Below are 13,349 nucleotides of genomic sequence, written 5' to 3' on the forward strand. Positions count from 1 at the left end.
TGTATAAGGGCCATAAAATTCCTCGCGGTAAGGCGGGTAAGAATATACAAGTAATAAAATCATAACCATGCCGTGAAAGGTGCGTGTGAATAGATGACAAAAGTTGGTGATAATAAAGGACGATGGTGGATATGTATGGCATTAGCACAAGTGCCTAACTCGTTCATACCCTTGCGTCCAAGGGCCGTGAGGCAAGTGCTTTCTTGTGTAACCACCGCAGCAAAAACCTCTCTGGAGAGGTCATGCTACGGGATGCCCGGGTATATGATATGAAAACTATGAATTTCTTTTAAAAACGCTAACAATGATTTATGACTAAAAAGCGGTTCCCTACCGACGAACATTGCAGGGTGTAAAGGTATATGTTGTCGGCAGGGTAATGGAAAGTTTTGCTTTCTTATAGTGTCCAATTGTTTGCACTGAATTTAAATGTGAAGAACTGTTAGTGCTTCACCACATCTGTCACACAATGGTGGATCGCCACCGGAAAAAAGATATGAGTGTGTCGTGTATGTGTGTCCTATCCTGAGTCTCGTTTATGTTACCTGTGTATGACGCGATTTTGATACTGGTGGCCAATGGCCAAGGTGTGGCTTGATAACGTGTAGTTTGTTTTGTATGTGTCTATCCCACTTGCTCTGCCAGTAGTCCCTGAGCCTTCGTTTGAGAGACGGCTTAAGATCAAGGGCCGGGATTGATATGAGTGTAGTGGCGGTGCTTTTGTGGACGGATGCAGCGAGCTGATCCGCCCTCACGTTGCCTTGAATCTCACGGTGCCCTGGCACCCAGCACACTACAACATGTTGTCCGAGTGTGTAGAGTGTGCACAAAATGGAGTAAAGTGAGACGAGGACTGGGTTTTTGTGTTTTTTAAGAGTGTGCAGAGCCGCTACCACACTGAGGGAGTCCGTATAAATTACTGCTTTTCGTATTTGTAATTGCTTGATGTGTTTTGCCGCCACAAGTATCGCGTAAGCTTCCGCTGTGAAGATACTTGTGCCTGGATGTAGAGGGCCAGCATCCGAAAAGGATGAGCCGACAGCAGCGAAGGACACAGAGGAGTTAGACTTAGAGGCTTCTGTAAAGAACTCAGGATGTGTGTATTTGTGTTGAAGTTCCAGGAAGTATGTTCGGATATGGGCAATAGGCGCATGTGTTGCAACTTCTAGAAAAGACACATCGCAGTCTATAGTCTGCCATTGCCATGGTGGCGGCTATGCTGCAGGAGCCATTAAACTGTGTTCAAGTGAGACTCCAGTTTCCTCAGCTAGACTCTTCAAGCGAACTGAGAAGGGCTGCCTCATCGAAGGCCTGTTTTGAAACAGAATTGAGCTCGACAAATCATTAATAGTAGAGTATGAGGGGTGCTTCTTGTCTGCTTTCACCTTAAGGAAATAAACAAAGGACGTGTAAGTTCTCTGTAGATGAAGCGACCACTCATTTGACTCAACATAAAGGCTTTCTACGGGGCTGGTGCGAAAAGCACCCGTAGAAAGGCGGATGCCCATATGGTGCACGGGGTCCAGCATCTTCAAAGCACTTTGAGACGCAGACTGATAAACAACGGCCCCATAATATAAGCGGGTGCGAATGAGGCTTCTATATAGGTTCATGAGACATTGCCTGTCACTACCCCACCTAGTACGTGACAACACTTTTAAAACATTCATGGCTTTTAAACATTTTGTTTTTAGATACTTGATGTGCGGTACAAAGGTCAACTTGTTGTCCAAGATTAATCCTAAGAATTTATGCTCCGTATTAACAGACAGACATTGACCGTTCAGTTCAATGTCCGGTTCTGAGTGCATGCCTCTCTTGCGGGAGAACAAGACACACGTGCTTTTTTGTGGGTTGAGTCGGAATCCGTTTTCCTCTGCCCATTTGGAGACCTTGTTTAAACCTAACTGAACCTGCCGCTCACACATTGCCAGATTGCAAGATCTTAAGCCAAGCTGGACGTCATCGACATATGTACAATAAAACATATTGCGAGGAATGGACAAGCGCAAGGAATTCATTTTGATGAGAAAAAGTGTGCAGCTAAGTACACCACCTTGCGGCACGCCTGTTTCCTGTACAAATAATTGGGAAAGAACCGTGCCCACTCGGACACTGAATGTCCGGTTTGACAGGTAATTTTCGATTATGTGAAACATTTTTCCGCGCATGCCAAGGTGGGACAGGTCTCTTAGAATTCGAAAACGCCATGTTGTATCATAAGCCTTTTCGATATCGAGGAATACAGAGAGAAAATATTGTTTATGGACGAAGGCATCCCTGATCTGTGCCTCGATACGAACAAGGTGGTCTGTGGTGGATCTACTTTCTCGAAACCCGCACTGAAATGGGTCGAGCAAATTGTTTCAAGTGTGATGACGTTTATTCGAGCCGAGAAGTCGCAACGAGGTCGCAACGGAAAGTGGGCGTACGGCCAGTCTGACAAAGGCGGCACAAACTCTCGTGCAAGCAGAGCACGGGCTTTTTGTTGTCTTCCGAAGGCGCATACGCGTTGGTGCGTATGCTCCACTACAATACCCCCGGGGTGAAGGGTAGCCATCCTGGCGACTCAGGGAGTAGGCACAATGAGGGGGTCGTAGTAGGGCTTGAGACGGTCGACGTGTACGGTCTCGCGTCCTCGACGGCGCAAATCTGGTGATTGTGTTAACGGCTCGATGATGTAATTCACCGGGGAGGTCGCGTCAATGACACGGTACGGGCCATGGTACCGGGCCAGAAGTTTAGAAGACAGGCCTGGAACGTGCGGGGGCACCCAAAGCCACACAAGGGAGCCAGCACGAAATGTAGGAGCTATGCGGTGAGCGTCGTCGTGTCGAGTCTTTTGTAGACCTTGAGCCTCACTTGTCAGAGACCGAGCCAACTGACGGCAGTCTTCAGCGTATCTGGCGACTTCCGAAAGCGGGGAGCACTCAGATGCATCAGGGCGGTACGGTAGTATAGTGTCGAGTGGGTGGGAAGGTTCGCGGCCGTACAATAGAAAGAACGGGGAAAAACCGGTAGTCGCTTGCGTCGCGGTGTTATAAGCGAAGGTAACAAAGGGCAAAACAGCGTCCCAGTTAGTGTGGTCGGAGGAGGTGTACATCCTCAGCATGTCGCCAAGTGTGCGGTTGAACCGCTCAGTAAGACCATTTGTCTGTGGATGGTATGCGGTAGATTTACGGTGGATAATGTTGCATTCAGCGAGGATAGCTTGGATGACCTCCGACAGGAACACTCGACCCCTATCACTGAGTAATTCCCGCGGAGCACCATGGCGTAGAATGAAGCTGCGGAGAATGAAGAGTGCAACTTCGTGGGCGGTCGCTGCCGGTAGAGCTGCAGTCTCAGCGTAGCGTGTGAGATGATCGACTCCGACAATAATCCACCGGTTTCCAGAGTTACTATATGGGAGGGGGCCATAGAGGTCTATACCCACGCGGTCGAATGGGCGAGCCGGGCACGGGAGCGGCTGTAACATGCCAGTAAGGTGTCGCGGAGGTGTTTTGTTCTGTTGGCAAGTGGTGCAAGACTGAACGTATTTCTGCACAAAACGATACATTCCTCGCCAGTAATAGCGTTGGCGCAGCCTTTCGTAGGTTTTCAGGACACCTGCGTGAGCACTTTGGGGATCTGCATGGAAATTCATGCAGATGTCAGAGCGCATATGAGTTGGGACAGCAAGGAGCCACTTCCGACCACCAGGCGTGTAGTTGCGGCGGTACAGAATGTTGTCATGTAAGGCAAAGTGGGCTGCTTGCCGGCGCAGCGATCTCGTGGAAGGGACAGGAGACGAATTGGTAAGGTAGTCGACTAACAAGGCAAGGTATGGGTCTTTACGCTGCTCCGAAAGCATGTCAGTGCTGTCGAGTGGTGACAAGGTGGTAAAAGGGGGTGACAGAGAAGCCACATCTGGTGTTAATGGCGATCGGGAAAGTGCATCGGCGTCCGCATGCTTGCGACCGGAACGATATACGACACGGATGTCGTATTCCTGCAATCGAAGTGCCCAACGGCCCAGACGTCCGGACGGGTCTTTCAAGGAGGACAGCCAACATAGAGCGTGGTGGTCTGTGACCACGTCGAAAGGACGGCCGTAAAGGTACGGGCGAAACTTCGTAAGCGCCCAGATTATGGCCAAACACTCCTTCTCTGTCACGGAGTAATTCAATTCAGCCTTCTTAAGAGCGCGACTTGCATAAGCGACTACGTATTCGGTTTGGGTGCCTTTCCGTTGTGCCAATACTGCGCCAAGACCAACGCCGCTTGCATCAGTGTGAACTTCTGTGGCAGCAGTGGGGTCGTAGTGGCGAAGAATAGGTGGCGAGGTCAGCAGGCGGCGCAGCTGGTGAAATGCGTCGTCACATGCAGGTGACCATGCTGATATACCTTTGCTGTTGGAAAGCAGACTAGTCAGAGGTGCAATGATGGACGCGAAGTTGCGCACGAAGCGACGAAAGTAAGAGCAAAGACCAACGAAACTTCTTAGGGCTTTCAGTGATGTGGGCATTGGGAAGTCAGCGACAGCTCGAAGCTTATCGGGGTCCGGAAGAACACCGTCTCTTGTGATGACGTGTCCCAAGATGGTTAGTTTTCGGGCTGCGAAGTGGCACTTCTTGGTGTTAAGTTGTAGGCCTGCAGAAGCTAGACACGTCAGAATCTCGTGGAGACGACGAAGATGTGTCGGGAAATCAGCTGAAAAGACTACGATGTCATCTAGGTAACACAAGCAAGTTTTCCACTTGTGGGCCCGTAATATGGTATCTATCATGCGTTCAAACGTCGCAGGCGCGTTGCAGAGCCCAAATGGCATGACTTTGAACTCATACAGGCCATCCGGCGTTACAAAGGCTGTTTTAGGGCGATCACATTCAGCCATTGGCACCTGCCAATACCCAGAACGCAGATCCAAGGATGTGAAGTACTCGGCGCCTTGTAAACAGTCAAGAGCATCGTCTATTCGTGGTAGCGGGTAGACGTCTTTCTTTGTAATCTTGTTTAAGCGGCGATAGTCCACGCAAAATCGAACGGTGCCATCTTTTTTCTTTACCAGAACCACGGGTGACGACCAAGCGCTTTGAGAAGGCTGTATGACTCCACGTTTAAGCATGTCATCTACTTGCTCCGTAATGACGCGGCGCTCTTCGGCAGAAACGCGGTAAGGACGCTGTCGCAGAGGCGAATGTGAGCCGGTGTCAATAGTATGAGTGACAGTCGTGGTGCGGCCCAAAGCAGGTTTCTGAAAGTCGAAAGAAGAGCGAAACTTGTTAAGGAGAGCAACAAGTTGGCTGCGATGCGAGGGGGGAAGGTCTGCGTCAATAGCATTGTCGAAGGCTGGTGAGCTTGATGGCTCAGACGCCGGAGTGATTGCGGCAATCTGACATGGCGTTTCGTCGGGAAGAATAATATCATTGATATGGTCGACAGGTTGCACATATCCTAACGTTTCACCACGAAGCAAGCCAATGGGGTAGTTGCAGTGGTTGGTAACCAGCATTACGGTTAAACCAGACGCAATCGTAAGAACGGCAAATGGGAGCACGATGCCCTTGCGTTCAGTAAAAACAGGGGATGGCGTAAACACCACCGTGGCGTCAGGTTGCGCCACACATGAAAGGCTAATAGGGACTGAAGCTTCCGGAGGCAAGGTGATGTCGTCGTCAGCGATGAGCTTGCAGAGCAGTGGTGAATGGTCGGGTGGTGGAAATTCACAACTTGGCACTAGGGACACTTCCGCACGGCAACAATCGATGATAGCTTCATGACCTGATAAGAAATCCCAACCTAGGATGAGGTCATGAGAGCAAGATGGTAGTACAAAAAATTGGACGATGTACAAAACGTCTTGGATGACGACGCGCGCCGTACACACAGACGAGGGCTGAATGCGTTGCGCGCTAGCCGTGGACAGCACGATGCCACAGAGAGATGTGGTCACTTTCTTCAGTTTGCGACAAAATTTTGCGTTCATCACCGAAACGGCGGCCCCAGTATCAATTAACGCTTGTGTGGCGACTCCCTCAACATTGACATCAACAACATTTCGCGGCGAAAATGGAGGCCTTGATGATTGCGCAGAAGTTGCAGTTCTTGCCTCTGGAACTGCACTGATTAGTTTCCCTCCTCAGGAGGTGGTCTACGACGCATAGGAGATGGCGATCGGCGACGAGGAGATGGGAAACGAGAAGTCGATGGGCGACGATCCGAGTCAGAGTGCCTCTGTTCGTATGCAGACGTGGTGGCCTGCTGCGACGCATAGGTAGGAGTTCCAAAGGAGGCGTACGCAGGTGTGGGACGGCGGCGGCAGTAGCGTGCAATGTGGCCAGCGATGCCACACGCGAAGCAGATAGGACGGTTGTCATGGGTGCGCCACTCATTAGATGGACGGAAAAAGCGAGTTGAGGGCCTGTAAACCGGAGGCGCTGCCGGAGGAGGTGGAGCCGATAAGGATACTGGATGCGGTGGGGGTCGCGCAACCACAGCTGCGTAGCTGAGAGGTGAAGATGGTGCAGGTGGTGCGTAGCTGACAGCTGAGAGATTAGATGCTGCTGAAGTGCATGCGTAAGGGGCCTGCACTGTAGGTAGGACATCGCAAATTTCAGTGCGTATGGCCTGCTGCAGTGTCGAAGGCAGACTTGCGGTGGGCGCGTCGCTATGCGGCAGCAGGGAGAGCTGTCGGGCAACTTCCTCCCTGATGAAGTCTTTGATCTGGTTGGACAGACTTTCTTGGCGAACGTTGACATTTGCGAGTGCGACAGCCGAGATCGAATCTGGTGGTGAGACAATCTGTCGGGCGATGGAACGCTGACGGCGTAATTCATCGAAGCTCTGGCACAGGCTTACGAGGATTGCCACCGAGGTCGGGCTTTTCGCTAGCAACATCTGGAATGCGCCATCCTCAATACCCTTGAGAATCTGCCGAATTTTCTCTTCTTCGGGCATAGATGGGTTAACACGCTTGCAGAGGTCGAGCACATCCTCAATGTAACTCGTAAACGTTTCGCCAGGCTGCTGGGCTCTGTGGCGCAGACGCTGGTCAGCGCGGAGCTTGCGGACCTCTGGTCGGCCGAACGCTTCTGTTACGAGGGTCTTAAAGGAGGACCAGTTGGCGATGGCGGTTTCGCGGTTGGTAAACCAAAGCTTAGCTACGTCTGCCAAGTAAAAGATAACGTAAGCGAGTTTAGAGTCGTCGTCCCACTTGTTGCTGACGCTTACGCGTTCGTACAAGGACAGCCAGTCTTCGACGTCTTGCTCACCACTTCCGCTGAAGATTGGTGGGTCCCGCTGGCGAGTAGCGCCGGGGCAGGTAGACGGGGCAGCCGATGGTGCTGGCTGGGCTGGGACGGGCTGGTTGGCGACTGCGTCAGTCATGTTTCGCGGTAGTCTTTCAGGCAACTTGCGAGAGCGGAGCTCCAGGTCTTCTTGGGGATCTCAGCAGCCTCCACCAAATGTGATGACGTTTATTCGAGCCGAGAAGTCGCAACGAGGTCGCAACGGAAAGTGGGCGTACGGCCAGTCTGACAAAGGCGGCACAAACTCTCGTGCAAGCAGAGCACGGGCTTTTTGTTGTCTTCCGAAGGCGCATACGCGTTGGTGCGTATGCTCCACTACACAAGGATATGTACAAGTCGGCAGTTTATCATTTTTTCGAAGACTTTGCACAAGCAGCTTGTAAGTGCAATAGGCCTATAACTCGAAGGTAAAGAAGGGTCCTTGCCCTCTTTCAAAATGGGAATAATAATAGCCTCTTTCCAGGAGGTAGGGATATTGCCAGAAAACCAGATAGCATTGTACAGACACAGTAAGGTTTTTAGTGTTTCGATTGGTAGGTTTTTAAACATTCCATACACCACACGGTCAGAACCTGGGGCAGAAGTACTGCAGGAGTTTAGGGACGTTCGCAGCTCAGCTAAACTGAAAGCTTGGTTATATGCCTCGTATCTAGTGCATTTGTGTTCGAGTTTCTGCTTTTCTATTCTTGTTCTATATTTTTGGAAACTGTCAGTATAGTGGGATGAGCTGGACACCTGTTCGAAATGTGCACCGAGGAAGTTTGCCTGATCTTCCAAGGTATCACCCTGAGTGTTTACGAGTGGAAGTGTTTGTACTTGTTTTCCTGCTATCCTACCGACCATGTTCCAGACTTTAGCCTCCTGTGTGTATGAATTGATCCCTGACAAAAACTTCTGCCAGCTTTCTCTTCTGGCCTGCCGACGCGTTCTCCTCCCTTGAGACTTCATTTTCTTGAAGGGGTCAAGATTTTCGGCTGTCGGTGAGTTCCGAAGCAGCCTACAAGCTCTGTTTTGCTGTTTGCGCGCGTTTCGGCATTCAGAGTTCCACCCTGGCACACGCCGTTTTCCAGGGTGTCCATTTGTTTGTGGGATGCATTTTGTTGCAGTATCAATCAAAAACGCTGTAAAGTAGTTGACAGCAACATCAATGTTCAAAGTACATATGTCATTCCGACCTAGACGAGCGATGGTATAAAACTGTTCCCAGTCGGCTCTATTTATGAGCCACTTGGGAACACGTGGTGGGCACTCAGTTACTGTAGTTGTGCTCAAAACTACGGGGAAGTGGTCACTTTCGTACAGATTACTGACGACTTTCCACTGGAGTAGAGGCACAAGAGATGGAGATACTATGCTTAGGTCTATGGAGGAGTAGGTGTTATTAGCGAGTTTATAATAGGTTGGTTCTTTTCGATTTAGGAGACACGCGCTCGACGAGAGAAGGAACTGTTCGATCAGTCGACCTCGCGCGTCATACCGAGAGTCACCCCATAGCCTGCTATGCGCATTAAAGTCTCCAAGGAGAACATACGGCTCCGGAAGTTCATCAATTAGAGAGTGTAAATCACGTTTTTGCAGCTGATAGCTAGGAGGAATGTAAATAGTGCAGATTGTGATCAGTTTATCAAAAAGAATTGCTCGAACAGCCACTGCCTCAAAATATGTTTGGAGTTGTAAGTCTGTGCATGCAATTCTTTGATTCACTATGATGGCAACACCTCCGGATGATGTCATGGCATCAACACGGTCCTTTCGGAAAATAACGTATTTACGAAGAAAAGTTGTGTGTTTTGAATTAAGGTGTGTTTCTTGTACCCACAGCACTTTTGGTGAGTGTTCGTGTAAGAGTTCTTGGATGTCGTCAAGGTTTCTGAGAAGGCCCCTGACGTTCCATTGTATAATTTGAGTGTTTATGGTGAATGTAAAATAGTGCTGTGTGTACGAAAAGTGAGTGGCTGTTTAGACAGGGAGTTTGAGTTCACTTAACAGAGCCGTCCCCAGGCCCTGTTAAGTGAACCGCTCTTTCGGCACCAAGGGTACCGACGTATCCATTGCCTCCTCGGAGGCCCTGGATGCCCGCACGTGCGGGCTGTTAGTTCGAATTTCGGGCCTCGCCTGGTGAGGAGAGGCCTTGAGACCGGAGGACTTTGGAGTCTCCGGTCTCTGTTTGGGAGTAGGCGGTGTAGCCTGGGCTACAGCCGCCTTCGGGGCAGGTGCCACAACCACCGGCTCGGTATGCGCGGGCCGAAGGAGTGGCGAGGGCTGGTGCGGCGGTGCCCCTTGACGCGCCGCATCAGCGTATGTAGGTCCATAGAATAGAGAGACTCTTCGCCGTGCTTCCTTAAATGTAATGTTCTCCTTCACCTTCAACGTAATTATTTCTTTTTTTTCCAGTATGTGCAGGAGCGTGAATATGCGACATGGTTTCCTTCGCAGTTTACACAGTGTGGCGGTTGTTTGCAGTTCTCAGACACGTGGCCTAGGACTCCACATTGTGCACAAGTCTGGCGACCACGACAGGTGTTAGAGCCATGGCCATACCTCTGGCATTGGAAGCAACGACGAGGGTTTGGTATGTACGGCCTGATAGATGTCTTCGTGTACCCTGTTTGAATAGATTCCGGTAGTTTACTGGATGCAAACGTGAGTATTAAGTGTTTTGTCGGTGTTTCCTTATTATCTCTTCTGATGATGATTCTCTGTACATTAGTGACATTGTGGCTCTTCCACCCCTCCTAAAGTTCAGTCTCAGTCAAGTCAAGTAAGTCCATGTCAGATACCACTCCGCGAGTTGTGTTCATTGATCTATGTGGTGTTATGGTTATTGGTATGCCACCGAAATCTGAAAGACGGTCTAGCTTTTCAAATTGTTCTTTGTCACGGATTTCGAGGAGAAGGTCTCCACTACCCATTTTGGTTACCTTGTATCCTGTGCCAAGAGTTTCGGTAAGACATCTAGAAACTAGGAAAGAAGAGACGGTCCTGGCTTGCTTTTCAGTTTTTTCACAGTGGATAACATGAAAGTGAGGATATGTTTCTTTTGGCTGGCTGAAAAAATTTATATCATCGGTGCGTACCCGCTTTAAGCCGGTATGATCAGACAGTAGGGGGAATGCCCTATGCATGCCTGTCTTATTTTTGTTCAGCAGCGTTGGCGGCCACCCACCACGGAGCCCAACATGGGGACGCTACAAGTTTGCGGATGCTGAAACCTGCAGACGCCAGCCGTACAACGCCAATATAACTCAATTTGCCTAAACCAAGGTAGGCTATTTGCACAGGGTTAACCCTAGCCGCCAGGAAGTTTGGAAGTAAACGGAAGAGAGTAGAAGACAGGACAGATAAATAGTAAGAGATAAAGACGAAGATGTAGGGGGAGAGAGATAGGAAAAGGCGACTGCCGATTTCCCCTGGGTGGGTCAGCACAGGGGTGCCGTCTACGTGAAGCCGGGGCCAAAGGGGTGTGTTGCCTCTGCCGGGGGGCCTTAAAGGTCCAATCACCCAGCATTGGATCCCCTTTTCCCCGGACATGGCAAAGCCACGCACGGCTAGGCGTGGGAGGGGATCAAAACTCCCCGTTAGCTCGGGTCCGTGGTGTCGCTACACACCAAACGCCTACTTGCGCAGGCGCCCCTGCGGGGGTGCTGAGTAATGAAACCTCTATTACAGTTTTCGTTATTGTAGATCCCATAAAAGCGACAGCAAGTTGAGCCCATCTTAGTTTTGCAGCTTCAAGAACATCTGCAAGGACACCGTTGACATTAGGCCTATTTTTTACGCGTGTCCGAAGTGGTGGCTATTGGCGTTTAGAGTTACCACACTACAGTTACGTTCACCAACTCGCCCACTTTCGAACCCGCTTAGTCATGTAAGTGCACACCTCTGGCCACGTAGTTTCGTCAGCGGGCATACAAAATCTATCGCGCGTATACCCTAAAGCGTCTACACAAAAGTATACAAGCGTCTGCATCCGACAGTGCGACTCCGCAAACACGTTGCAAGAGCATTCCATGGGGCGGCGGGTAAAGATACACGTCACTGGAAGTGACTGCAGCTAGCTACTATAGTGTTGTACCTTTCAGGTTTGCGGGACTGACCACCATTCTAATAATGTGAGACGTGAGCTTACTTTTCAGAACAGCCGGCAGATTTCGTAGGGCTTCCCGGAGACTTGTCCTCTCGGCTGATTCCGTAGCCTGGTGCCTGTCGCGTGGCCAGCGCTAGAACGTAAGCGCTGTCGGCCTGTCCCCTGGCTCTGAGAAATGCGGTGAGATCCGGTACGTTTCCTAGCGCCAGCATTAGTCCTACGGCCTCTGTCCGGTCTTCCTTCACAAGGAAATCGCACCTTCTGCGGGCATTCAGGTGACAAAGGAAATGAGTGGGGGAGGGGGAGCAAAAAGGGGAACAAAAAGGGAGGAAAGCAGTAGCAAGTGAAATACGAATGCAGGAAAACATGTGGCTGCACGAAACTGATGGTAGAATTACCTCTTCGTTAGGTGGCGCCAATACTGGTAAGATACTCCCGGTGCTAAGGAGAGGGCCTCGTTCCACTGCAAGTAAAAAAAAAATCGTTTTCATGAAAGTGGAGAAACCTTTGAAAAATGGAGGACTGAACTATGCCGGTTTGGATTATACTTATACGAAAATATAGGTGGAATGGAGCATAGTGATCTAGACACGTTTGTTTTGCAATGTAAACTTGCCTTTTCCTGCAGATAAACTGTTCGAAACACTCACCCTATCACTAATTCACATATTACTGCCCCATAAGTAGTTTACCCGAGCACTTCGTTAATTTTTTTTTTTGATCGAACTGCTTGAGCATGTCATATAAGCTGGCAGGAAATAAAGTGCTTGCACTTGCCGCTCCAAGTTCGGTGAGGATCTCGCAGTACTTGCGCAGGTTTCCCGTGGACAGATACAGCTGCGCCGCCTGCCGGAGGGACTGTTCCCGGCTTGGTCCACCGACACCCGTGCCGCCGAAGCGGGTCGCTGTGACGAGCTCCAACTCATGCGCCTTGGACTGCGCAGACGGTTTAAGTAGAGCAATATTTACTTCAGCTTAACTTTGATTGAGAAGGATCGATACTGACGGAAACGTGGCGGACTCATTCCTACATGGAATTCGGTGTACGTCGCTGACTCAATAACACGAGTACTTAAGTCGTCATGCAATATCAGTTTATACATACACCTCCTCTCAAGTATTCTGCACTAGGAAGAGCATTGCGTCGAACTGCTTATTACAAAAGCTTCTCTAACTGTGTCCGTTAACATTCCTTGCAGGTTACTTGCAGACAGGAGAGTTCTTTCATTCATAATATCTTGGAGTTTACGTCCGAAAACCAATATATGAATACTAGATATGCCGTAGGGGAGGGCTTCGGAAATTTCGACAATCAGTTGTTTTTCTAACATGCATTGACGTCGCACAGTGCATAGGCCTCCAGCATTTTACCTCCAATGAAATGCGACCGCCGCAGTCATGGAGAATCGAATTTGCAACCTTCGGGTCAGCAGCAGAGCACCATGGCTGCAGCTGCTCAAGCTCGGCGGATTCTTTTAATCAGATAAGCATCTCAGTAATTTACGCATCGCGCCCCTTGATCGAGCGACACCATTTTCCCAACTTTCTCACTACGGCGTATCTTGAGCACTTAAAAGAAGGGCGAGGTATATGTTCCCATTTCAACAGGCAGAGCAGCACATGAGAAATGAGTGGCTCGTTACGCGCAGAAAAAACTGCGTGCATGTACCACTTCCACGATTTATAGCGTACGCGTGGTATTAAATCCACATCTACCTTTGCTTGGAAACAAATTTAGGTAGTGCATTTCCTAACCAATATAATCCAGACGAAAGGGAAGACAGCAGTTTGCTTTTCTCACACACGTTAGTCGCCAGTTTGCAACAGGAAGGTGTACACAGACAGTCACACATAGACTGCCGGAGTTAACTTCCACTGAGAACGTAAGTTCCAAGAACAAAATGTCCAAGGAATGAAGGAACAAGAGATGAAGGAAAGGTAGGGATGTTAATTAGTCTAGAAGGCCTGGTATG

General features: G+C 49.8%; 1 protein-coding gene across 1 annotated transcript in view; it reads right to left on the reverse strand.

The window, feature by feature from the left end:
• Nucleotides 1-13,349, reverse strand: part of LOC119170180 (WD repeat-containing protein 17-like) — a 70,348-nt gene that overhangs the window by 21,818 nt on the left and 35,181 nt on the right. The window contains exons 15-17 of the mRNA XM_075878648.1: nucleotides 12,154-12,312; nucleotides 11,775-11,839; nucleotides 11,419-11,637 (exon numbers count right to left, since the gene is read on the reverse strand). Coding sequence (XP_075734763.1) covers nucleotides 11,419-11,637; nucleotides 11,775-11,839; nucleotides 12,154-12,312 — 443 coding nt within the window. The remainder of the gene's footprint in view (nucleotides 1-11,418; nucleotides 11,638-11,774; nucleotides 11,840-12,153; nucleotides 12,313-13,349) is intronic.

The sequence above is a fragment of the Rhipicephalus microplus genome, chromosome 2 (genome assembly GCF_043290135.1).
Source record: "Rhipicephalus microplus isolate Deutch F79 chromosome 2, USDA_Rmic, whole genome shotgun sequence".
In the NCBI taxonomy this organism is placed as follows: domain Eukaryota; kingdom Metazoa; phylum Arthropoda; class Arachnida; order Ixodida; family Ixodidae; genus Rhipicephalus; species Rhipicephalus microplus.